At 43.4% G+C, this 25,124-nt stretch overlaps 1 protein-coding gene across 3 annotated transcripts in view; it reads left to right on the top strand.

The window, feature by feature from the left end:
- Positions 1-25,124, top strand: part of SPATS2 (spermatogenesis associated serine rich 2) — a 157,849-nt gene that overhangs the window by 52,935 nt on the left and 79,790 nt on the right. For 2 of the 3 annotated variants that reach the window (XM_058673511.1, XM_058673513.1), the window contains exon 2: positions 3,705-3,966. In XM_058673511.1, the coding sequence (XP_058529494.1) occupies positions 3,942-3,966 (25 nt within the window). In that variant the 5' untranslated portion in view covers positions 3,705-3,941. Of the gene's footprint in view, positions 1-3,704; positions 3,967-8,019; positions 8,054-25,124 lie in introns of those variants that run through there. The other variant, XM_058673512.1, reaches the window with a different exon arrangement.

Below are 25,124 nucleotides of genomic sequence, written 5' to 3'. Positions count from 1 at the left end.
ATCTGGACGAATGGAGACTCTTAAGGTTGACTAGGTCAGCCAATGGACACTGAAAGTTTTCCCTCATTCTTGGATCGATGAGCTCGACAACTTTTCAGAACTATTGAAACCTCCTGGGCAGAACCCTTGGAGCTTGCCCCTTATTGGTACCCTGGTGGATATTGGGTGGCTGTTCCTCATCCCCAGGAAGAAATGGAAAATTTGGAAATAACTAACTCTCAATCCTCCCCACCCTGATCTACTGTGTAAACATCATCTAAAATAAAACCTTTCAAAAAAAGCAGACAGTAGTTGGGCCTTAAGTTGCTAATTGAGATTCCCAAGGCTTCATGCCAGTGTAGACCCTGGGAGTGATGGTTTATGTCACCCACATGGGATAACTGGGTTGAGTTCCTTGAATCCTGGCCCTGGGTGAGTCCCAGGCATTGCAGTCATTTGGGAAAAGAACCAGCAAATGGGAGCTTGCTTGCTCTGCTTCTCATATTTTTTTCAAATATTTATTTATTTATTTAAAAGCCGCTCATTTGGGATGCCAGCGTTGCAGGTAGCAGCTTAAGGCACTAAGCTATAATGCCAGCCCCAACTGCTTCTCAAAGGAAAAAACAAGAAAAGAAAAAGACACTGAGACTGAATTTCACTCTTGGATCAAAATCTGATGCTTAGTTCAGTACATGATCTGTCTTGGAGAATGTTCCATGTTTGCTTGAGAAGAACATATAATAATATAATAATAATAATTATATATATATATAAATGCATATATATGCTTTTTTTTATTAGTGTGTTCGTGCTGGTTTTGTATGGATTTTTGATCAGTTACTGAGAATGGGATATTAAAGACTTACTGCTTTTGTTGAACTCACTGCTTTCAATTCTGACAGTTTTTGCTTTCATATATTTTAGGTCTGTTAGGTGGATATACATTTATAATTACTGTGTATTTTTAACATTTAAAAATATTTTCTTTTTTTCAAGATTTATTGATTGTTACTTAAAAGTCAGAATTAGAGGGAGAGAGGCAGACGGAAAGAGAGGTCTTCCATCGTCTGGTTCACTCCCCGAGTGGCCACTACGACCAGAGCTGGGTCAGTCTGAAGTTGGGAGCCAGCTTCTGGTTCTCCCGTAAAGGTGTGGGAGCTCAGGGACTTGGGCTGTCCTCTGCTGCTTTCCCCAGGCCTGTCAGCGTGGAGTAAGACACAAAGCACAGCCAGTGAAGGATTAGTTTGCTATGCCACCAAGCCAGCCCCTGGGTATTTTAGATGTCGTAATCTTTTCATCACAGTGACATATCTTTATGGTAGTATTTTTGTCTTAAATTCTTTTTTTTTTGTCTGATATTAAGCTCTTATTGTTAGCTCTTGGTATGTCTTTTTTTTTTTTTAACCCTTCTTCCAATCCCTTTGTGTTTGAATCTGTAATTGGGTTTTGTGCTATCTAATCTGACAGTTTCTAGAAAGATTTATGTATTTGTTTATTTATTTGATCTGTAGGTTTGCAGAGAGGAGAGGAGCAGGGAGAAAGAAATTTCCACACTCTGGTTTACTCTCCAAGTGGCTGCAACAACCAGAGCTTAGCTGGTCTGAAACCAGGAGCCAGAAGCTTCTTTGGGGTCTCCCATGTGGGTATAGGGTCCCAAGGCTTTGGGCCTTTGGGTCTGCTTTCTCAGACCACAAGCAGGGAGCTGGATAGGAAGCAGGGCTGCCGGGATTAGAACTGGCGCCCATATGGGATCCCGGTGCGTGCAAGGCGAGGACTTTAGCCACTAGGTCACTGTGCTGGGCCCCTTGGGATTTGGCCATCTTAACCAGTGTCTTAATTTATTAGGCAAAACACCTGTACTTAAAAAAAAACCCTGTGTATTTTTAAATATTGTTTACGTAGATGAAAGGAATGCATTTCAATTAGAGTGGTAAAGGTAGAGACATGGAGAAAGGTGGATGCAACAATGTGTCAATTGCTGGCGGGGGAAGGGAAGCTCTGCTCCTTGCTGTCAGACAGCTTCTTTCTTCCTGTTAGTTGTATCTGTGTTCGTATTTATTTATTTATTTATTTAAATACTGTATTTGAAAGGCAGATTTTTCAGAGAGACAGTTCTTTCATCCGCTGGTTCACCTTCCAAATGGTCACAGTGGCCAGAGCTGATCTGATCTGAGGGCAGGAGCCAGAAGCTTCCTCTTAAGACCCCCAGGTGGATGCAGGGTCCCAAGGACTTGAACCATCCTCTGCTGCTCTGCTGGGTATAAGCAGTGAACTGGATGGGAAGTGGAGCAGCTGGGACATGAAGAAGTACAACAGATAGAGGATTAATGTGCCACACCACTGCACCAATGCCTACATCTGTATTTGTTACAAACCCTTCAGTGCTTGATAATATTGTCTTTGAGATAATATAAATTCTTTCTTTTAGAAGGAAATTTGAAAATACATATTTATCCACATACTTACTTTTCTGGTGCTGTAATTTCGTTGCGTGGGTTCAGGTTACCATCTGGCCTTATTCTCCTCCTTGGGTAGAATTCTCCGCCTAGCCTGGGGGTGAGGGGCATGTGGTGGCAGCAGCCTGGGGCGCCAGTGCTGTGGACTCCCATGGTTCTGAAGGCTCAGTAGTGCTTGTCAAAGAGCATGAAGAGCATCAGGTTTGCAGGGGCCCTGAATGAGGTGAGGGTGGGGAAGTGCAGTCCTCACGCAAGAACTCCTTAGGACTCCAAGGGAGGGATTTACCTGAGTCATCAGGAAATAAGTATTAGTAAGGCCATGTGGCCTTGTGGGGTACCTGAGGTGAAAAGTGGTAGGATTCAGGTTTTTTCCTTTGTTTTGTAGATCTCAGTCATCTCTTTCTTCCAGTATCATGTAATGTTCTGTGTGACCCACTCTGCCTAAGGGGGTATTTCCTGTGTTTCCGTGGGCGTGGGCAGGCCGTGGAAGGTGATAGGTTCCACGTGTTCATCCACCTTCCCTAGGTCCCACAGTGGTTTGGAGAAGCTCCCACACTTGATGGAATTTGACTTTCCTGGGATTGCCTCCTCGTCTGTCATTGTCTTTCCACACCGGAAAATTTTTCACTGAAGGCAACTTTGCTTTCTTTCCTGCACTGCGTTTTATAGAAATATTTTGACTGTCGTCTAGATGTGAGAGTGTGAGATGCTCTTCGTGCCTTCTTTCCCCAGCAATCTTAGTTACGTGTCTTTAAAACATTTAGGAATACAGGTGGGGGAAGCATTTCTCTCTTAACAAGTTAGAGAAGCTTTCTGAAACTAATCCTATTTTGATGTTTTGAGTTTCCTTATTAAAATTTCTCCGAATTTCCTCCATTCTCACTTCTCCCCCAGGTTTATTTATAGCTGCATTTGGGCTGAGGAACCTGAGGAGTTTAATTCTAGAGGAAGGGAAAAGACCTTTGATTTGGACAGGAAGGTTGGGTGGTAAGGAGGACCTTATGGGATGATTGGATGGAGTAATTTCGTTGTGGAGCAGAGGTGGGGATGAGGTGTTAGAGAGATGAAAAAAGTAACACAGGATACCCTTTCCAAGCCAGAAAGGTGAGCTGAGATTAAAGGGAAAAACACTGCGGTCCGCAACAGTTACCTGCTTTCCAAAGTACTGAAACAATACTGATCTTACGCAAATGAAACCTGTGTCTCAGAGATTTCATGCAGATGATTATTACTGTGTAGTGAAAAATGTGTTTGTATCCTTCCCTCCAGAATCTCCCTGGAAGAAGAGACATGAGAATCTGCAATGCTGTTTCCTGACAAGAAGTTGGTCCAAGAGAAGGGAAGGAGATTAGCAGCTAGTGGGCCGGATTTCCAGCAACCAGGATTTTGTATTTATTGCGTCCAACTGCAGACTTCCGTTGCAGACTTTTAAACCAGGGGTGCTCAGAACCCACACAAGCCAAAGGATTTCTTTCTCCTGTGTTTTTTGAGATCAACGAAACTGCAATGTCTAGGAAACACAGCCAGAAGGGTAAGAATGCTGTGGGCATTAACTGTTAAAGCATAGCCGTGTACCACTCATCCCCGTTCCCAGCCATATAGCCAAAAACTGTTCTTTTAATTATGGGTTTTGGATAGTTTTATAAATGTTTGTGGGTTTAGCAGTATGTCTTTGTGTATTACCCTTATGATTGTTAATCCATCTAATAATTGGTTTACTATTCATGCAAACTTGGCTTGTTACAATATACTTGCCAGGAAGTTAAATGCTTCAGGGTGATGTGTAGGAAATGGTGCAGGATGTTCTGTGTTGTGTGAGCTGACATTTCACGGGGAAAGGGAACGGAGCAAGAGTAGATGCTTGCCGCGCTTGCTTCCTTCCACAGGCTCCTTTCTGCTGGAGTTAGCTCAAGCTGCCGGTCTGAGGTAAAATGCAAAGGGCAGAGCGTGGACAGCCAAGAGGAGCTGCAGCGAGGGGAGGGACAACCAAGGCTTGGCGAGACCTCTGCTTTAGCTTTTCTGGAGCAGCTGCAGAAATTTAAATTTAATAAATTTTTAAAAAGATTTATTTATTTTTATTGGAAAGGCGGGTATACAGAGAGGAGAGACAGGAAGATCGTCCGTCCGATGGTTCACTGCCCAAGTGAGTGCAACGGCTGGAACTGAGCCAATCCGAAGCCAGGAGCTCTTCCGGGTCTCCCATCTTCCGGGTCTCCCACGTGGGTGCAGGCCACCAAGGGTTTGGGCCATCCTGCACTGCCTTCTCAGGCCACAAGCTGGGAGCTGGATGGGAAGCAGGGCCATCAGGATTAGAACTGGCGACTCTATGGGATCCCGGTGTGTGCAAGGCGAGGACCCCAACCACTGCGCTATCGCGCCGGGCCCTAAATTTAATAAAATTTAACAACAGCATATATGTAACTGGAATATATTAATTTTAAAATGGCCATGGTGTAAGAATTCTGCCTGCTTTACCTCATTCAATTTCATTTTCAATTTAAATTAATGCACTGTAATTCAAAACAAAGCTCCATCAATCCTGGTCGCACATTTTAAATATGAAGGGAATGCTCTTGAACTTAATGTTGAATTGGTAATTCAAAAACCTCATTATAAGATAATCGTATACCAGAGCTGCTTGTGGTTTTGAAAGCTGTGGTCTCATTGGATAGTAAATCCAAAGAAAATCTGAGCTCTGAGGAATAACCGTTTCTTACCACAGAGTCTGAACTGATCTATGGGATGAAATTTATAAACTGCAAAGCTTTTTATAGCCCAAATTTGTTTCTTCTTAGTCATCATAATTCAGTTTGGTTTTTTTCCAGTTATGCTTGAGACTTTGAACATCTTTTTCTATTGAAAATGAGAAATCCTGAGCTTAAAATCTTGAGCTTGAACATTTAGTAATTTATCAAAAAATTTAGTATATAACTTTCGCTAAAATTAACTGAAGCAAATTGCTTTCATTTTTATAAAACAAGGTTTTTAGTTCATCTTTTTATTTTGCTTGAGCTTTAAAAAAATCAGTGCTTTTTTGTGTTCATTCTAATTACTGTAACAAATTTAACTTTTAGATCACATTGTAGGCATTAAGTGCTTATAAATTTTGGTTGAAGTTACCCTAGACTTACACTTAGTTGGATCAAAGTAAACTTACGTGTTTTTAGGATTTTGCTGGAAAAAAATCTGTGCAGATAAACTATTTAGCATTCTGATGCTCGAACTAAAACACAAAATATTATGTTTTTACCTTATTATTTATAAATTTTAATCTTATTGCTGTATGTCTTATTAGTCCAAATGATTTACAGTTCTGCTGACTTTGTGGTTTGGTTGTGAGGTCCTGTGGTGAAGAGAGGTGCTGTGATGCTCCTTGTCCTCTCATGGCAGCTTATTTGCAAACTGTGATTTTATAATGAATTACTGTTTATTCCTCAAAAGAGCATGTTTCTATACATTTCTTTCACCAGTAATAACCTATAAATTCCTTATTTAGTGAAATACTTAGCAGAGTCAAACTTGAATGGCTTCAATTAAATTAAATCAATTTCAATTAAAAATATTTTAAAAGATGTATTCATTTTTATTGCAAAGGCAGATATACAGAGAGGAGGAGAGATAGAGAGGAAGATCTTCCGTCTGATGGTTCACTGCCCAAGTGAGCGCAACGGGCTGGTGCTGCGCCAGGAACCAGGAACTTCCTCCAGGTCTCCCACATGAGTGCAGGATCCCAAAGCTTTGGGCCGTCCTCTACTGCTTTCCCAGGCCACAAGCAAGGAGCTGGATGGGAAGTGGAGCTGCTGGGATTAGAACCGGCGCCCATTTGGGATCCCGGCGCATTCAAGGTGAGGACTTTAGCCGCTAGGCCATGCCGCCGGGCCCAATTTCAATTAAAATTATTGATTGCTGCAAGCATTTTAGTCAACACCTAGCAGGAATCAGTTAAGTCAGGGCCCTGTCTGTAAACTGGAGAAATATGTGGAAATGGAGAGCATTTTAAATTTTTTTTTCAAGATTTATTTATTTTTATTACAAAGTCAGATATACAGAGAGGAGAGACAGAGAGGAGGAACTTCCGTCCGATGAATCACTCCCCAAGTGAGCCGCAACGGGCCGGTGCTGTGCCGATCCGAAGCCTGGAACCTGGAACCTCTTCCAGGTCTCCCACCCGGGTTCAGGGTCCCAAAGCTTTGGGCTGTCCTCGACTGCTTTCCCAGGCCACAGCAGGGAGCTGGATGGGAAGTGGAGCTGCCGGGATAAGAACCGGCGCCCATATGGGATCCTGGCGCGTTCAGGGAGAGGACTTTAGCCGCTAGGCCACGCTGCTGGGCCCTAGAATTTCTTTCTTAATGATTTGTCCAGTATTGCAACATCTGAAGTCCTTTTCTTAAGTTTTATTAAAGTTTAACTTTAATGTCATAAAGCACACCCACTTTAAGTGTAAAATTTGATTATTTTTAGTAAGTTTATGCGTTTGTGTGAAATTACATCAATCTTATTTGAAAAGTCTGTCCCTTACCACCTGAAATTTTTTTATTGTGATCAATTCTTGGTCTCTACCACCTTAGGCAAACACCTGTCTTTTTAGTTGACTCAGTTTTACCTTTTCTAGAATTTCACACAAATTAGTACTTTTTTTTTTAATGTCTAACTTCTTTTACTCAGTGTAATGTCTCAGGTTTCTTCATTTTTAATGTGTCAGTAGTATATTCTTTTAGTATAGTATTTTTTTATTTCTGCATTCACCAGTTATTGCTTTAGATTATTTCAAGTTTGGGCGTTTTTGTTTGGTTTATTATATAAATCAGATTTTAAATAGATTATTTATTTGAAAGTCAGAGTTGCAAAGAGATCATCCACCCTCTGGGTCATTCCCTAGCAGGCTACAGGGGACAGTGTTGGCCAAGCCCAAAGCTGGAAGCTAGGCACCTCATCTGGGTCTCCCACATGGGTGGCAGGGCTGCGGACACTTGGACCGTTAGCAGGTAGCTGAACTGGGGCTTGATACAGTGCTCATATGCCAGTGCGTGAGCCATGCTAGTCCCTAGGCTGTTTTGGATAATTAAAAATTATGTACATTTGCCTACTAGTCTCTGGAAATAAGTTTACATTTCTCTTGGGGAAATACTTAGAAGTAGAATTATCTTCATTTTACCTCACTGACTTGCCAGTGAATTTGCTGAAAAATCGGTTGAGGGGCAGGCATTTGGCCTAACAGTTAAGCCACTGGCTGGGAAACCTATCCCCTATCAAAAGGCCTGGGTTCAAATGCTGGCTCTGCTGCTGATTCCAGCTTCCTGTTATTGTGTGTTAGGAGAAACCTCTGCAAACCCAAGCACCAGATGCAGCCAGTCACACAGGAGCTCTTTATTTCTCACAGAGAAGGATGGGAAGCAGAGAAGGGACATGCTTTTATAACCTAGGGGTGGTTGCTGGGAGCACTGGTAGATGCTGCGGTAGGCGGGGTCAGGGATGCTGGGCTGCCAGGGATGGGTGGATGGACCTGTGGGTACAAAATTGGGCATGGAACTAAAGAGCCCAAAACTGAAACCAAAACATAAGGAACTGAGAGTCTGAGGGTAACCGCAACTGAAAAGTAATGGAGCTGAAGCCTAAAGGTAACAGCTATTTATAGGGTAGGTCTAAAATGGTGGGGGTCTCTTCAGTCTTCAGCTGTTCCTTACAATAATGACTCAGCTACTTGGGTCCCTGCAACTGCTCCACCTCTTGGCTAAGATGAAGTGTAGCTGGGTCCCTGCCACTCACAGAGACCTGGATTGAGTTCCCAGCTTCTGTCCTCAGCTTGGCCCAGCCAAGGCAGTGACGCAGTAGATGGGCGCTCATCTGTTGCTTTCAAATAAATAAGTAAGTAAATACATAAAATTTAAAAATCGAGAAATATCAATTCACCTTTTTAGTGTTGATTCTTTTACATTGATGTTTGTATCTACCTTTATGGTGGTCCACTGGATTTTTCTTTTTCCTTTCTTTTTCCTTCCTAAGGAAGGAAATCTATTTATTTGAAAATTAGAGGAGAGACACGGAGATGAGACCGATCTTTCCATCCACTGATTGATTCCTCAGATGGCCACAGCTGGAGCCAGGAGCTAGAAGCTTCATACAGGACTCCCGCTTGGATGGCAGGAACCAAACACTTGGACCATTCTCACTGTTTAGGTTACTAGTAAGAAACGGGATCGGGGGGTGGAGCAAGGAATCAGTGCCCAGGTAGGATGTTGGCATTGTAGGGGCAGCCTTACCTGTTACACTGCAGTGCTGGCCCCGGGGTTCGTTGTCTATTGTTCTGCGGCCTGTGTAGTAAGTACAGTCTGCCTTCTGTCTGTGCCTTCCGTATTCTTGGAGTCAATCAACTGCAGAGTGAAAGTGTTCAAGGAAAACACCACAGCTGTACAAGACTTGGACAGACTTTTGTTCTTGTCATTGTTTCATAAAAAATACAGTGCAGGGCCCGGCGGCGTGGCCTAGTGGCTAAAGTCCTCTCCTTGAATGCCCCGGGATCCCATATGGGCGCCGGTTCTAATCCCGGCAGCTCCACTTCCCATCCAGCTCCCTGCTTGTGGCCTGGGAAAGCAGTCGAGGACGGCCCAATGCTTTGGGACCCTGCACCCGTGTGGGAGACCTGGAAGAGGTTCCTGGTTCCTGGCTTCGGATCGGCGCAGCACCGGCCCATTGCAGCTCACTTGGGGAGTGAAACATCGGATGGAAGATCTTCCTCTCTGTCTCTCCTCCTCTCTGTATATCCGGCTTTCCAATAATAATAAATCTTAAAAAAAAATACAGTGCAATGCCTATCTACCTATTACCTACTTGCTGTGTTGGATATTACAAACAACCTAGAGATTACTTAAAATGTGCGGGAGGGGCCGGAACTCTGGTATGGCATTTGAAGCTGCTGCCTGTGATACCAACACCCCAGATGGGCACCAGTTTGAATCCTAGCTGCTCCACTTCCAGTTCAGTTCCCTGATTATGGCTTGGGAAAACACTGGCAGATGGTCCAAGTGCTAGGACCCCTGCATCTAAGTGAGAGACCTGGAAGAAGCTGTTGGCTCCTGGCTTTGGACTGGACCAGCTGTGGCCGTTGCAGCTACTTGACGAGCGAACCAGCTTGTCTTCTCTCCCTTCTGTCTTCCTGTAACTCTTTCAAATAGCATAAATAAATCTTAAAAAGAAAGACAAAGAAACATGGGGAGGTTGTGTATAGGGTTTATGCAAATACTCTCTCATTTTATATAGAGGAGTTGAGCATCCTCAGAGTTTTGTATCAGTGGGAAAAGTGGGAGCTCATGGCCCTCAGATACAGGTGGGTAACTGTAGTCTGTGCTACCTAAGGTAGGGACTTTCATCTACCTTTTCCCTCAAAAACTATTTGGTCTGGATAGTATTTACAATCAGACTGTCAGTGAATTGCACTGAAATTTGGAGAATTGTTACTTTAACAATTGGATCTTTCAATTCATGAACTTAGTATATTTAATTTATTTGGATTGTTTTCTCTCAGCAGTTTTATACTGCTTTTGTCGTATTTATTTCTAAGTAATTCTAAGTAATTTGTTCCTTTTTTTTTTTTTTTAAAGATTCATTGATTGGGCCTGGCATGGTAGCCTAGCAGTTAAAGTCCTCGCCTTGCACGTGCTGGAATCCCATATGGGTGCTCGTTCTAATCCCAGCAGCCCCACTTCCCATCCAGCTCCCTGCCTGTGGCCTGGGAAAGCAGCTGATGACGGCCCAAAGTTTTGGGATCCTGCACCTGTGTGGGAGACCCGGAAGAAATTCCCGGCTCCTGGCTTCAGATCGGCCTATCCTTGGTTGCAGTCACTTGAGGAGTGAATCATTGGACAGAAGATCTTCCTCTCTGTGTCTCCTCCTGTTTGTATATATGACTTTCCAACAAAAAGAAATGAATCTTTGAAAAAAAGATTTGTTTATTTTACCTGAAAGCTAGAGTTACAGAGGGAGGGGAAGAGAGAGGGAGAGATTTTCCACGGACGGTTCATTCCCCAAATAACAGTGGTCACAGCTAGGCCTGTCTGAAGCTGGGAGCCAGGAGCTCTTTCTGGCTCTCTCACAGGCACAGGGGCCCGAGAACTCTTTGGAAGTGGAACAACTGTACCTTGAACCAGCACCTCAGGTGCTGGTGCTGTAGGGTGAGGATTAGCTGACTGTGCCACTATGCCAGCCCCAATTTGTTTTTTTTGATGCTTTTGTGAATGGAACATAGGTATGTTTTTAAAATTTTTATCTTTGGGCAAGGTGTGATGTCTCAGTGGCTAAATCCTTGCTTTCCATGTGCCAGGATCCCATATGAGTGCTGATTTGCTCATATGGGATGTTATTAGCATTTAGCCATTGTGACCAGCGTAAGTATTGAAATCTTGAGCATAAGGATTGAATTGGGTGTTTCCCCTTCAAATTAAATTTTTTTGAAAAAGATTTATTCATTTTCATTGGAAAGTCAGATCCAAGAGAGAGAAAGATCCTCTGTTAGGTTTTAAAACGCACTTAAAGTTCTTACATGCAGCTAATTTCCCACAGCCAAGTCCTCTTTTCACGATTAGTTTACTGCCTGGTAAACTAATACCAGATGCCAGGGCCCATGTTCGAGGCACTCCTCACATCCTCCAACCGCTGGTCCACTGCCCAAAAGGCCACGACAGCTGGAGCTGAACCGAGCTGAAGCCAAGAGCCAGAAGCTTTTCCAGGTCTCATGCAGGTGCAGAGTCCCAAAGCTTTGGGCTAGCTTCCACTGCTTTCCTGGGCCACAAGCAGGGAGCTGGAAGGGAAGTGGAGCAGCTGGGACATGAACCTGTGCCCATGTGGGATCCTGACGCATGCAAGGTGATAACCTTGGGCACTAGGCTACTGTACCAGGTGCTCAAGTTTAATTTGTAATTCACACTTTTTATGCATATGAAAAGATATTATAGTTGTTATGTGTGTTGTTGATATATTGATGTTTATCATTTTTAATCTAATCAAATTTGCCTCTAATTAAAGTTGTCTCTAATCAGTTTTTTTTAAGAGTTTATTTTTTCAGATAGTAATAATGTAGTTGGTTCTACTGTCCTGTGAGAAGTATGTTTTGTTAATGCTTGTTTTCAACAGCTTGTGTCTGACCCTGAGATCTGTCTATTGTAGGCACCATGTAACTGGATCTTGCTTTTTCATCCAAATTGAGAACTCAATCTTTTCATTTAATAGTCCATTGAGAATTACTGTAATTATCAGTGTGATTTTGGATTTATTTCTGTTTTTTTACTGTTTTATTGCATGTTTTACTTTTTGTTCCTCTGTTATTCCTTTATTGCCTTTATATTTATTCCTTGTGTTATTAAATATATAGTAGTTTACTATCTTAGTTCTTGTAATTTTTAAAATGTTCCTAGTGGTGACTTGAGGAGTTGTGTGATGGGGAGAGCTGCTTGATGAGCTGGCGTTTGCTGCTGTGTTTCTGAGGTGCTGTGCCCGGGCACCTCCCTTGCTGTGCAGGTTAATTGAAGCTGCCACTGGCTGCGGACTCCGTGCACCCCTGGCCCCTCCGGCCTCCTGCTGGGCTACTTGAGATAAACAGAACTACAGGGAAATTGTCCTGCTCTGGACACTTTGTCCTGTACAGCTGCCGATCTGATTGGAGCGTGAGAGCTTAAAAACCCCTGACTTCTGCCAGGCTAATTCTGACTTAATTCTGGTCAAATATAATGCTTTTGTTTCAGTATAGCTTTCTTCTCTTTCTGCTTTGAGCTATTTGTTTACACATGCCACATGTATATTATTGTTTTAAGCAATATATACTTTTTGAAGTAATTAAGAGGAAAAAAATTAATGCTGTACACACAGTCTTTCATATTTACCAGATATTTGCTATTTTGGTTGTTTTGTTTTCTTGATGCAAGGAAATTGTTTTAAAAAAGTTCATTTTGTTTGAAAAACACAGAGATGGAAAGAGAGATAGATCTTCTTTGTATCTTGGTTTACTCCCCCAATGACAGTAACAACCAGGACTCAGCCAAGCCAAAGCGAGGAACTTAGAACTCAGTTTGAGGCTTCTGTGTTGGTAACAAGACCAGGCACTTGGTTATTGATGTGCTGCCTTCCCTGGGTGTGTGCTAGCAGGAAGCTGGATTGAAAGTGGAGCTGATGGAGGGGGATGGCACTGCCTTGTGTTACAGTGAGTTTTGCCAACAGCCCAAACAAGTTCCAAGTCCTGGCTCCCTGCAGCAGACAACCACCCAACTGCTAGGGTCTCTGCCACCTACATGAGAGACCTCTTTTTTTTTCTTTTAGTTTTATTTTTGATGATGTTCATATAGTCGATAAGCATGGGAAGGGTCTAGGAATAGGGGGAAGTAGGTGAGGCCATTGTTTCCACATTATCTTTTCCTTCTTTCTGTAATTGGGGGGAAGGGAGGAGGGAGGAGATGACAATGGGAGAAGCCAAACCTGGTCTCCCAACCACTTCAGTACCTGAGGGCGTGTGTAGGAACGACTACCTGATGTCATCCCAGGGTCCCCAGTGTAGAGCATGTTCTGAGGGTTCTGTTCAAGTGTTTTTGCTAGCTCTGAAATGCTGTCCATCTCACTGATCCAAGGATGAGGAAATCCTTCCAAAGTCCATCGGCTGACACAGTCCACCCCAGAGTCTCCATTCACCCAGATATTTGTTGTCAACACTTGGTTGGGGTAATTGACCAATTTGTTCTGTCCTGCTTTCTTTGCTATGGTACCGGATGTCCTCTGCAGGCCCCAGTGGACTGCCAAGTCCTTCTTGTGCCTCTGGGTATGCCATCCACTGCTCTGTCTAAGCCACTGAGGAGGCCCAGTTCTGACACATACTTTCCACCGTCAATCTACAGGTTAGCTGGACTGTCTGGTCCAGCTCTGGCTGTTGTAGCCATTTGAAGAGTAAACCAGTGGGTTTATTGTCTCTTCCTTCCTCTCTGTCTTTAGAATAAATAAATGTATGGTTAAAAAAATAAAGGGAGTGGAGCTGGACTGGAACCAGGTACTCCAGTAGGGCAAGTGGACATCTTAACACACGGCACTGAATTTTTGGGTGCACACCTGATTCTGGTATGCTCGTAATAACTCTCTCTGAACTTGTGTTACTGTCTGGTTTTATTTGCCTTCACCTTGAAGGATCTTCTTTAGTATTTCTTAGTATTTCTCAAGGGAAAGCAGTGATAGCAATGGAGTCTTTCAGCCCTTGCCCACTGACATGTCCTGATTTCACCTGCATTCTCTTTCTTTCTTTTTTTTTTTTTTTGAAGATTACTCTTCTTTTAATCTTAATCTTATAGTATTTTCCCATGTTTGTTTTCATATTGCTCTGTGAACTGTCTATTTGATGGCTTTGGCAACTTTTTATTGTTTTTCTATATTGTCTTATTGGCATGATTTGAATAATAGATAAGTAAACCCATAGTGATGAGGTATAAGTTTTCCCTAAACTTTGTAATCTGTTTTTGTTTTTAATTAATTATGTTGCATTATGTGACACATTTTTATAGGCTCTGGGATTCCCCCAACCCCTCCCCATGCCCTCCCCCCATGGTGGATTCCTCCACCTTGTTGCAGTATTACAGTTCAAATCCAGTCATGATTCCTTCATTGCGGGCAGGCATAGAGTCCAGCATCTTTTTTTTTTTTTTAGATTTATTTATTTTTATTACAAAGTCAGAGATATACAGAGAGGAGAGACAGAGAGGAAGATCTTCCGTCCAATGATTCACTCCCCAAGTGAGCACAACGTGCTGGTACTACGCCGATCCGAAGCCGGGAACCAGGAACCTCTTCCAAGTCTCCCACACGGGTGTAGGGTCCCAAGGCATTGGCCTGTCCTCGACTGCTTTCCCAGGCCACAAGCAGGGAGCTGGATGGGAAGTGGAACTGCTGGGATTAGAACCGGCGCCCATATGGGATCCCGGAGCATTCAAGGCGAGGACTTTAGCCACTAGACCACGCGCTGGGCCCCGAGTCCAGCATCTTATTGTCCAGATAAATTCAACAGTTTCTTGGGGAGACCTTCTGTGGTCTGAAGGCAGAGCTGGCAGAATATCATCCCGATCAATTAGAAGCCCCAGCACAACATCAATAACAATTTAGAACATTATGGAATTAATTGACATTCACCTTCATTTTCAAAAGATGGTTTTGAAAAAAAAAATGTGTGGAGATGATAGTCTTACCCACTTCCTGTAGCCGTTGAACCTTTGTGCTCTCATGTAAAGATTGTCAAAAATGTAATTTAAAAAAAAAAAAGAAAAAAGAGATCGTTTTGCTGGATGTAGACAATTCATTGGTCATTTTTTTTTTTTTTAGTTTCCACATCTAGAATATCCCATTTCAGTGACTATATCATATTGATGGTCTCATGTTTGTAGTGAATCATTTTTCTCTTGTATCAATTCCTTCTCGTTTGTAGCAGTTTGTGCTACATCTTGGTTTGAATCTCTTGGGAATTTCATTAAGTATTAGTCACTGTTTCTTTAAATAAAATTTACTTCCTCTTAGTTTTCTCTTTTCTCTCCTCCTTGATGTCCTGTTACATGGTGTTGATAAGCTTGGTATTTCTTTACCAGTGACTGAAGCATCTTCATTTTTCTTCAGTTTTTTCCCCAGTTTCTTCCGATTTTTTTTTTAAGCAATGCTTTTTTAAAAATTTATTATATTTACTCAAAAGGATTATAGAGAAGGGTAGAGAAGAGAGAGAGGTCTTTATCTGATGGCTCACTCCACAAATAGCCCCAATGACTGGGGATGGGCCAGGTAAAAGCCAGCAGCTTCTTATGGGTCTTGCATGTGGGTTCAGGGGCTCAAGCTCTTGAGCAATCCTCTGTTGCTGTGCCAGCCAGTGCAGGGTCAGGTTTGGTTTGTCAGCTGCACCATCTAGTACATATACCGGTAGATGTAGCTGCTTGCTCAGTTCTGCCCCAGCTCCATCTCTTAACATAAACCAACAGTGATGTAGGCCAGCCCAGCCAGCCCTTCTAGGCCTCATCTTCATGGACACCTGTGTGTACTGTGGCCTAGACAAAGCAATTCCCAATAACCCCCACCAGGCCCACCCACAGCCCTGGTTTTTGCTCATGCCAGTACGTGCTGTGGCGTAGCCCATCCCACCTGCATCCCATCTGACTCTTGTGCAAACCCATAGGTGCTGTGGCTTAGCTCAATCTGACCTGCCCCCAGACCCAGTCCACATGTATGCTGATGGGTGCTGCAGCTTTGTCCAGCCTGTTCTAGGCGCAGCCCTTAAGCTTGTACTGATTAGCGGCAGGTGCAACCTAGCAGTAGAGTGTGTACAGTTGCCATGCCAGGCCTGCTCCCAGCCCTGGATCTTGTACTTGCCAGGGGGCACTGTAGTTGAGCCTGACATGACTCGTACTCAGTCCCAGCACTTGCCAGCGGGTATGGTGGCCTAGCCCAGCCAACCTGTACCTACTCTGGTTCTCCTGTACACCAGTGGATGTGTCAGCTTAATCCAGCCTGGCCTCCCCAAGTCCCAGCTCTCATGTTCACCAGTGTAAGCAGTGGCCTAGCTGGGGAATTCCTGAAGATTCCCTGCCAGTTCTGCTCCCAGTCCCAAGTCTTGCTGGTGGGTGCTGTGGCTCAGTTTGGCATGACCTGCCCCCCAGTCTTGTCATTCCTTGGTAATTGCTGCAGTCTAGCATAGCACAGCCCACCTCGAGCACCGGACTTCATGTGAACTGGCCAGTGTTGTAGCCCAGCCCAGCCTGGCCTGTACCCCTCCTGGCTCTCGTCCATGCCAGTGTGTTCTGCAAACTAGCCCAGGCCAGTGTACCCTCAGGTCTGACCCCACACATGTGTGAGTACGTGCTGCAGCTCAGCCTGGCATGGGTCTGCCCCAGTTCCGGTTCTTGTACTCACCAGTGGGATCTATAATAGCCTAGCAGTGGAGTTCTCTAAGTTCCTTTTCCAAGCCTGTTCCCAATCCCAGATCTTGCCAAGTCTAGCAGGTGTTTTGATCCAGGCTGGCATGGGCCACCCCCAGTCTCAGCTTTCCCTGGTGGGGGTTGTAGTCCAGCCCAGACCATGCCGTCCTGGCTGTCACACATGCCAGTGGGTGATGCGGCCTGGCCAAGCCTGGCCTACCTCAGCCCTGGCTCTTGTGCTCCTTAGCAGGAACTGCAGCCTAGCAGGGGAGTTCAGTTTCACCTACCAATTCCACCCCCAGCCCTGGATCTCCTGTTTATCAGTGGGCAGCATGGCCTTGCTTGGTGTGTTTTGCCCTCCTTCCTTGCCTTTGCATGTGTCGGTCGGTGATGCAGCTTGGCCCTGCCCAGCCTCCTCTCCGCCCCAGCTCCCATGAGTGTCAGGTGAGTTATTTGGTGCAACCTGGACCAGCCTGTCACCACCCCCAGTTCTCACACAAATCCTCAAGTGCTGCAGTCCCACAGAGACAAGCCCACAAATTCCCTGCAGAATCAGCCTCCAAATCCAGTCTCTCATGTTCCGGTGAGTGCTACAGCCCAGCCTGATACAGCCCATCCTCTGTCTTGATGTTCATGCATGGGTACTGCAGCCCAGCGCAGCCCAACCATGCATGTCCCCCAGCCCCAGGTTTTGTGTGTGCTAGCAGGCAGCAGGCGATGCTACTTGGCGCAGCCCAGGTCTGCCACATGGGCTGGTGCCTTGGCCTGACTCAGGCATGCCTTCCAATTTCCCCCGTGTAAACCACCCAGTCTGTAAGTGTAGTGGCCCAGTTCGAGGAAGCCCTAAGTCACTCCTCCCCTGTGAAATATGTCCCCGATGGTCCCCACTCCTACACTTGTCCAGGCCCCCTTTCCCAGGCAATCTGCGGCTCCCCCACTGCTCTGTGGCATACAGCATGCCTGAGCAGAGTGTCCCTGCCTGGTGTCCCCCCCACCTTCCCTTCATATGTTTAAAAAAAAAAGGAAAATAGAATGGGCAACTGTGCTGAAATACTGGTATAGGTAACACGCATTTGGCACTAAGCAGTCCCAGAGTGCCTGCCAGCTATTGGTTGCTTTTCTCCCAACAGTTTAATACTTGCCTAGGTATAAGGCAACCTAGACAATTGCCGATAGCTGGCAGTATATTAGTTTTTTTTTTTTCAAGTTTTGTCAAATCCACTAAATTGGTCTTCTCAGTTAATTTCTAGGTTTTTAGGTTTTTACCCTTATGTGAGTCATTCCCTTTCCCTCCTTCCCAAAGAATTGATAGTTTGTAGAATATTGGGTTAAGTCTGGATTCCTACTAAATTTTCGGAGTGTTTGAAAATAGTTTGGACTTAAACTCAGGAGTCACCCTCCCCATGTATACAGTCCTTAATGTGTCTGCACAGTTTTAAAAGTTCTAATTTTCATTCTATTAGCCTGTTTTTAGGGGTTGCCTCTGTGTCTGCATGTTTAGTAGTAAGCAAGCATCTAACTACTTACTACTTACAGCTGAAGTACTCAGACATCCAAAGCCCATAGGCTTGCATCTCTGCTGGCTGAACCATGCGGGGCAGTGAGTGCATTCAGACGTCAGGCAGTTCTCAAGTGCTTTGACTTGTTTTCCACTGGCTGGTCTGAGAGTCACTGTTTAGCTAGGCCCACGTAGAGAGCATGCCTTGCTACTCAGTGGCACTTTCATTTCAGGATTTCATTGTTAAATTCACCATTTGTTGGGGCTGGCACCATTGTGTAGTAAGCTAAGCCTCCTCCTGAAGTGCCAGCATCCTATGTGGGTACTAGTTCAAGTCCTGGCTGCTTCACTTCTGATCCAGCTCTCTGCTTATGACCTGGGAAAGCAGTTGAAAGTGGTCCAAGATTTTGGGCCCCTGCATCCACTTGGGAGACCCAGAAGAAGCTCCTGGTTTCTGGATTCAAATTGGCTCCTTTCTGGCCATTACAGCCATTTTGGGGAGTGAGCCAGTGGACGGAAGTGCTCTTTCTCTTTCTCTTTCTCTGTCTCTCTCTCCCTCCTCCACCCCCATCTGTCTGTGTCTGTCTTTCAATCAATCAATCAATAAATAAATAAATTCCCCACTTGCTGACCACTCACCTATCAAGAACCTCCAATGTTAGCCCTGCATGTTTTCCTGTTTCCTTCCGGCTTCACTGACAGTTGTGGATTTTTAGGTCGTTTCCAGCTTGAGACAGCCCCCGATGGCAGTGAATTACTGATTTTTATGCATTTATAAGGGGATAGATAGGCACTTTTAAAAAAAGATTTATTTATTTTTATTGGAAAGGCAAATTTTCACAGAGAAGGAGAGACAGAAAGATCTTCCATGTGCTGGTTCACTCCCCAAGTGGCTGCAGCAGGGCTAAGCCAATCTGAAGCCAGGAGCCAGGAGCTTCTTCCGGGTCTCCCACGTGGGTGCAGAGTCCCCAGTCCTTGGCCTGTCCTCTAATTCTTTTCTAGGCCACAGGCAGGGAGCTGGAAGGGAAGTGGGACCACCGGGGCATGAAGTGCTCATATGGGATCCCAGCCACGTGCATGGTGTGGACTTTAGCCAGTAGGCTACCACACCAGGCCCAAGCCTCTCTCTCTCTCTTTTTTAAGATTTGCTTATTTTTTATTGGAAAGACAGATTAGATTTATGGAGAGGAAGAGAGACAGAGAAAAAGGTCTTCCATCCATCCGTCCACTGGTTCACTCCCCAAATGACTGCAACGTCTAGAGCTGAGCCAGTATAGATCCAGGATCTTTTTCCGGGTCTCCCATGCCAGTGCACGTCCCAAGGCTTTGGGCCGTCCTCCGTTGCTTTCCCAGGCCACAGGCAGGGAGCTGGATGGGAAGTGGAGCAGCCAAACCGGCCGCCTTACGGGATCCTGGCATTTGCAAGGGGAAAATTAACCAATTGAGTCATCTTGCCAGACCCAACAATAAAGCCTGTGAAAAATAATTTAGAAGAGTTTCTTTTTAAGATTTCAGAGTAAGGTGGATTTTTTTATTACCTTATTTTTCTAGTAATCATAACATTTTATTATTGGTGCCAGTGTTGTGGTCTAGAGGGTTAGGCTGCCACCTGAGATGCCAGAATCTTACATAGTGTGACATCCAGCTGTTTCATTTCCAGACCAGCTCCCTGCTAAGCAGTAGAAGGTGGCCCAAGCGTTTGCACCCCTGCACACATGTAGCAGACCTAAAAGAAGCTCCAGGCTCCTGGCTTTCACCTGGCTTGACCCCAGCCATTGTGACCATTCGGGCAGTAAACCACAGATGAATGATTTCTCTCTCTGTTTCAAAGAAATAGAACAAATCCTTAAAAAATTTGTTGAAGAATTTAAGCTTATAAAAAGATGAGCACAGTGGATTTGCGTATCTCTGTAACTCAGCTTCAGTAATTATATAATTATATAGCTAACTTTTTTTGTCAGTGCTTTTACCCACTTTATTTTAAAATAAATTCATGACATCGTGTTAGACAGAGTTTCTGAATAGGACATAAAAATGGTAACCATAAAGAAAAAGAATTAATGTTCGCATATTATTATGTTAAAATGAAGAACGTGTTTTCACCAGAGGGCACAAAGGCATGTCACAGATGGAGAGATGAGGCTTCCATTGTGTTCAACTGACACAGAACTATAGATAGTAGAAGAAGACATAGTTCCCCTCCAAAAACTGAGAAATAAGCATGTCAGGAAAGAATGATCTAAACATTTATAAAGGTGTTCAGTCAATTAGAAATGAATGAAATGCAAATTAAAAGCATGAATTACTGTACTCTAGTCTCAAAATGACTAAAATTTAGACACCGAAGTGTATGATGAGCAATACAGACTTTCCAACACTGTTGGAATCTAAATTGAGACAGTTGCTTTGACAAGCTGACATTATGTACTGGAGTTGATGCGCGTACCATCGACAAAGTCTATTTCTGCATGTATGTGTGAGTAGTCAGTGGAAATAGACACACTCCCAGAGACTCAAGGATGCGTGTAACAACATACAAATCTTAGAAACAAGCTATTGGGTAGCATGGTAGCCAAGTGGCTAAATCCTAGCCTAACAGCTGCTAGGATCCTATATGGGCACTGGTTCATGTCCCAGCTGTTCCACTTCCCATCCAGCTCCCTGCTTGTGGCCTGGGAAAGCCTTGTGTGGGAGATGCCATTTGAGGAATAAATCAGCGGATGGAAGATCTTCCTCGTCTCTCCTGTCAGTAAATCTGAGTTTCCAATAAAAATAAATGTATCTTAAAAAAAACATGTTATTGAGCAAAACAATACCAAAAATAAAATGCATACAGACTAAAGCTATGCCATAACATGTAGGGATGTATGCTTAGGCAGTACCAACATAGAGAAAGAAATCCAGGAAGTCAAAGTCTGGTTCCCTTTGACACGACCTTTGTGAGAAATTGTCAAGCTCTCACACTTTCTACACGTACACTGGACGTGGATTATAAAAAGTATGAGGCCAGGAAGGGCTGAAACAAGAGCATGCCTGAAGTAGTGTCTTCTCAGGAGTAATATACAAAGCTACTTTGTGATAACTATAATGAGTATTTGGAGAAATATCTGTAAGTTGAAGTAGATCATTTGTCAGTTTAACAAAGAAGCTGGCAGGTCTAATTCTGACTTGTGTGAAGGTTCATGAATGGAGGGTGACAGATTTCTCTGTGGGAGTTTTATGAGGAAGCTGGTTGTTTTATTGAAGTCAGAAGCAAGTGGTTGGATTGATCTGCTCATTTCTGTTGTTTGAAGCACAGGGACTGGGGTGGTGGAGAGAGCAAGCATTCACTTGGCAGTGCTGGGAGAAACATGCCAAGTCTTTAATAACCACAACTAACTCAAGTCTAAACTCGAAACAGTGGAGAAAGCACTGTTTAGGGGCAGGCATGTGGCACTGTAGGTAACACTTCTGCCTTGGACACCGCATTCCGTTTCTGGGCGCCTGGTTCCAGGCCTGCCTGCACTCCCAGCTCCAGCTTCCTGCTAATGCACAGCTTGAAGAGCAGCAGCTGATGGCTTCAGTGCCTGACACATGCCTAGGACTTAGTTTCTTCTAGAGTCTCTAGAAAGGAGTGCAGTCTCCTGACACCTGGATTTTAACTGAGCAAGAGTCATAAAGGATTATATAAAGCAAGAGCCAACAGTTTGGCACAGTGAACTAGTTACTCCCTGCGATGCCCGTAACCAGTAATAGAATGTAGCTCTTTTACCAGCTGCTCTGCTTCTAATCCAGCATCCCGCTAAGACTCCTGGGAAGCAGCAAGTTACAGCTGAACTGTGTGAACTCCTGCCACCCATGTCGGGCCTGAGTGGAGCACCGGCTCCAGGCCTCAGCATGACTCAACCCTGTCCTGCAGATCAGCCCCTCTCTCTCTCTCTCTCTCTCTCTCTCTCTCTCTCTCTCTCTCTCTCCCTCTCTCCTCCCACCCCCTTCAGCCTCCTCCTCCTCTTCTTGTCACTCTGCCTTTCTGATAAATCTTAAAAAACATAGAATAAGTTTGTTACAGTAACTCTCATATGATTTCTGTCATAAACATATCAATATTAAATTCATGTCATAAGGTTAATAAATTTAACATTTTAGTACACAATACATTATTTAGTACTTTTGGCTAAAATAAACAAATAATTAAAATCGGTGTCACTGTTATTAATACGGTAGATTTTTCAAAATGTTAATAAAGAAGATACTGACTTCTTAACAAGTCATACTGTAAGATAAAAATAAAAAGTTGCATGAATTTATCCCTGTGTGCTATTGTCCTTTTGAAATGAGTAAAATTTATTTTTCCAAAACTAATGCCACAGCATATTATTTCTAATGGGATATCTACTTTAGAAAGAGGAATAACATAAATAAATATTTATCGAACAATTATGTGACTATAACAATGTCATAAAATGGATTGATAATACCTTAGAATGAATAATTGATTGTAGTTATGAATTATAATCTCTTCTAGCTGCTTATTAACATTGAAGCCTGTAAAAACATTTAAATTTATAAAATGTATTTAAAATATAAAAATATCAACCAAAATATTTACTTTGAAAAATAACACAGGTTAATGCAGTTTAGACCACTTTAATCAAAGTGCCATAAATTGTCTGAATATAAATATTCATTATACTTAACAAACATTATAGTATCTAAGTAACAAAAATGAATTAAAAATAAATCTTTAAAAATTTTCCCTTACCCAAATTGATTCATACTGATCAGTATGAAGGGATCAGGGACAAAATCCAGCATGTTCTTGACTGTCCAGAGACTCCATAAGCTAGACCAGATGCATTGTAGAGGACTGGTGTATAAACCCACAATTGTGTGTGTTATTTTCTACACTTTCCAAAGGGGTGGGCAGTGGTACCAAGGAAAGTGACATTATCAATCCAAGTAGAATAGGTAAAATGGCTATATACACTGTGAGGGAAAGGTTGACTTGGCAGAACTTGATAGAGCTGGTGCTTTTCACTATGAATCTCTGTTTGGTAGATATAAATAGCTATTTGAAATCTCAGACACCTACTCTCCTGTTTTTAGAACAATGTTAGCAATTCTGTAGGTTTGACAGATAAACCTATTCTGCAAATTATTCTCCAGTCATGAGATTTAAAACAAAGGATCCTCCAGTCATTGGATTTGAAATGAAGGACTTGTGGTATCATTATTTTTACTATGAAATACTTTAGCTTTTGCAGATATTTATACACTAAATCTTGAAATGTAAACAGTTTACTTGATGTGTTAAGAATTTTGTCTTTATTGGGGAAAAAAATTTTGACAGCATAGTTCTAAAATGCTTTAGTTTTTGACTTAGAGAACTGGATTTCTTTCCTGGCATAGCTGGTAGAGTTCTTGAGCATCTGGAGACAGTGAGGAGTTGGAATGTACTGTTTTAAAGCACTGTGCATGCATTTCATGTATTGGAGAATGAATTGCAGACTAATGAGGTGTGGCATCGAGATAGACGTGGTTGGGTGTCAAAATCAATACCATTACCTCTTGGCTCTTCTTTTGAGGATGTTACTAAGAAAGTTGGTAAAAGGTGAACTGCCCTTCCATCTAATTCTCAGTTTGAAAGAATTGACAGAATTGTTATTCGAACCAACCAACTTTTTAAATTATGAGACCCTCAGGTGTTCTTGTAACTTAAAAAAAAAAAATAAAAGCTTATTTGTTGCCCTTGTTTAAACCTTGGGAAAATCTATTAGGAAGAGTGAGATAGGACTTAATTGCTTATCTGTCTCTTTAATCAAACCCTGACCTTTTCCCACCGAACTCTACGTGGAAAAATCAGAGCTCATGCTGTAAGTTGGAAACTTCCCTCTGTAAGTGCTTTGTCATATAAAGAGAAGCCCAGCCTCCTTCAGAATGTGGAAAAAATGTTAATCCAATGTTAAGAGCGAAGACAAATGAAAGCAGAAATGACAGGAAGACAAATGGCTGCTGTCTTCTCCTTGAAGACACATTTAAGAAATTGGTAGTGAGAGAAAGATGGATTTTTTTTTCTGAACCCGTGAAAACTCTTGGAATGGCTAGAAAGACTAGTCAGTGACATGATGGGGCGTGTGTTAGAGCCCATTGCGATGATGCAGCGAGCCTGGCTGCATGTCATTTACACCTTCCTTTTTTCCATAAATATTTCTTACCCATACAGTCATATTTCTTCCAACTTTAAGTAGTAACCTGGCAAAAGAAAGGATTGCCACCTGGCAAGTCAAAGTTGGTAGCACCTTTAGTATTGAAATTCCATGTACACTCCAGGCCTCAGCTGGTAGTTCTGTGGCTCTTTTCTTCTTCTTTTAAAGATATTTATTTATTTATTTCTAATTTCTTATTTCCCCTGTCCCCTTCTCCCCCCTAAATCCCCCTATATTATTACTATAGCATAGCTCTTCATAAACAGTCACATGTTCATCCTTGTGGGCATGGACAATGGCAGAGAGTCCAGCCTCCCATTGTCAAGATACCGCTAATAGTTTCATTAGTAGTCCATCTTTGATCTGGAAGTAGAGATGCACACTGCACTACATCCTCACATCTGGACATGATAGCCTCTTACATGAAAAGCCACAGCACAAAATCAACAGCAGGAAGAAAAATAGAAATTTACAACACCATGAATTTCTCCAGAGATTTTGATAGTTCACCAGTCCTGAATTGCTGGTGAACCCACCACTCCAATCATGATGAAATCTCCCGAATCCACTGGCTGCTATAGTCCACTTTAGTGTCTTCCTCAGCCCAGATCTTTACTACCAATGATTGGCTGTGGCAGTTGATCAATTTGTTCTGTCTTCCATCTTATGCTATGGTACCAGGTGTCCTCTGCAGGCTCCCATGTACTGCCATATCCTCCATGTGCACCTGGATATGCCGTCCACTGCTCTGTCTGAGCCACTGAGGAGGCCCAGCTCTAACACATCCACTCCCACGGTCAGCCCATGGGACCTGCAATTATCTCCATGGTGAGGGTTCTGAGTCCAGCAGTTCAGTTGGTAGGGAATCACCCAAGAAACCTCACTGAGGCCATCCCAGACCTGATTCTTGTTTGTATTTGCCAATACAGGGTCCAGCACAGTCTGTCACCCAAATTAGCCTACGCACATTGGTAGTTGCAATTGCTGGGTCAGTTCTGTCTCCAGCCCCGTGTTTTATGAAACCCGATGGGTGTTGGAGTGTGGCTCTTTTATTTTCCTTGCCCTTATATTTGTACAATGTAGTCCTGATCTT

The sequence above is a fragment of the Ochotona princeps genome, chromosome 15 (genome assembly GCF_030435755.1).
Source record: "Ochotona princeps isolate mOchPri1 chromosome 15, mOchPri1.hap1, whole genome shotgun sequence".
Taxonomy (NCBI): Eukaryota; Metazoa; Chordata; class Mammalia; order Lagomorpha; family Ochotonidae; genus Ochotona; species Ochotona princeps.
Note: the sequence above shows the minus strand (reverse complement) of the source record. Positions and strands in the feature narration are given on the sequence as shown.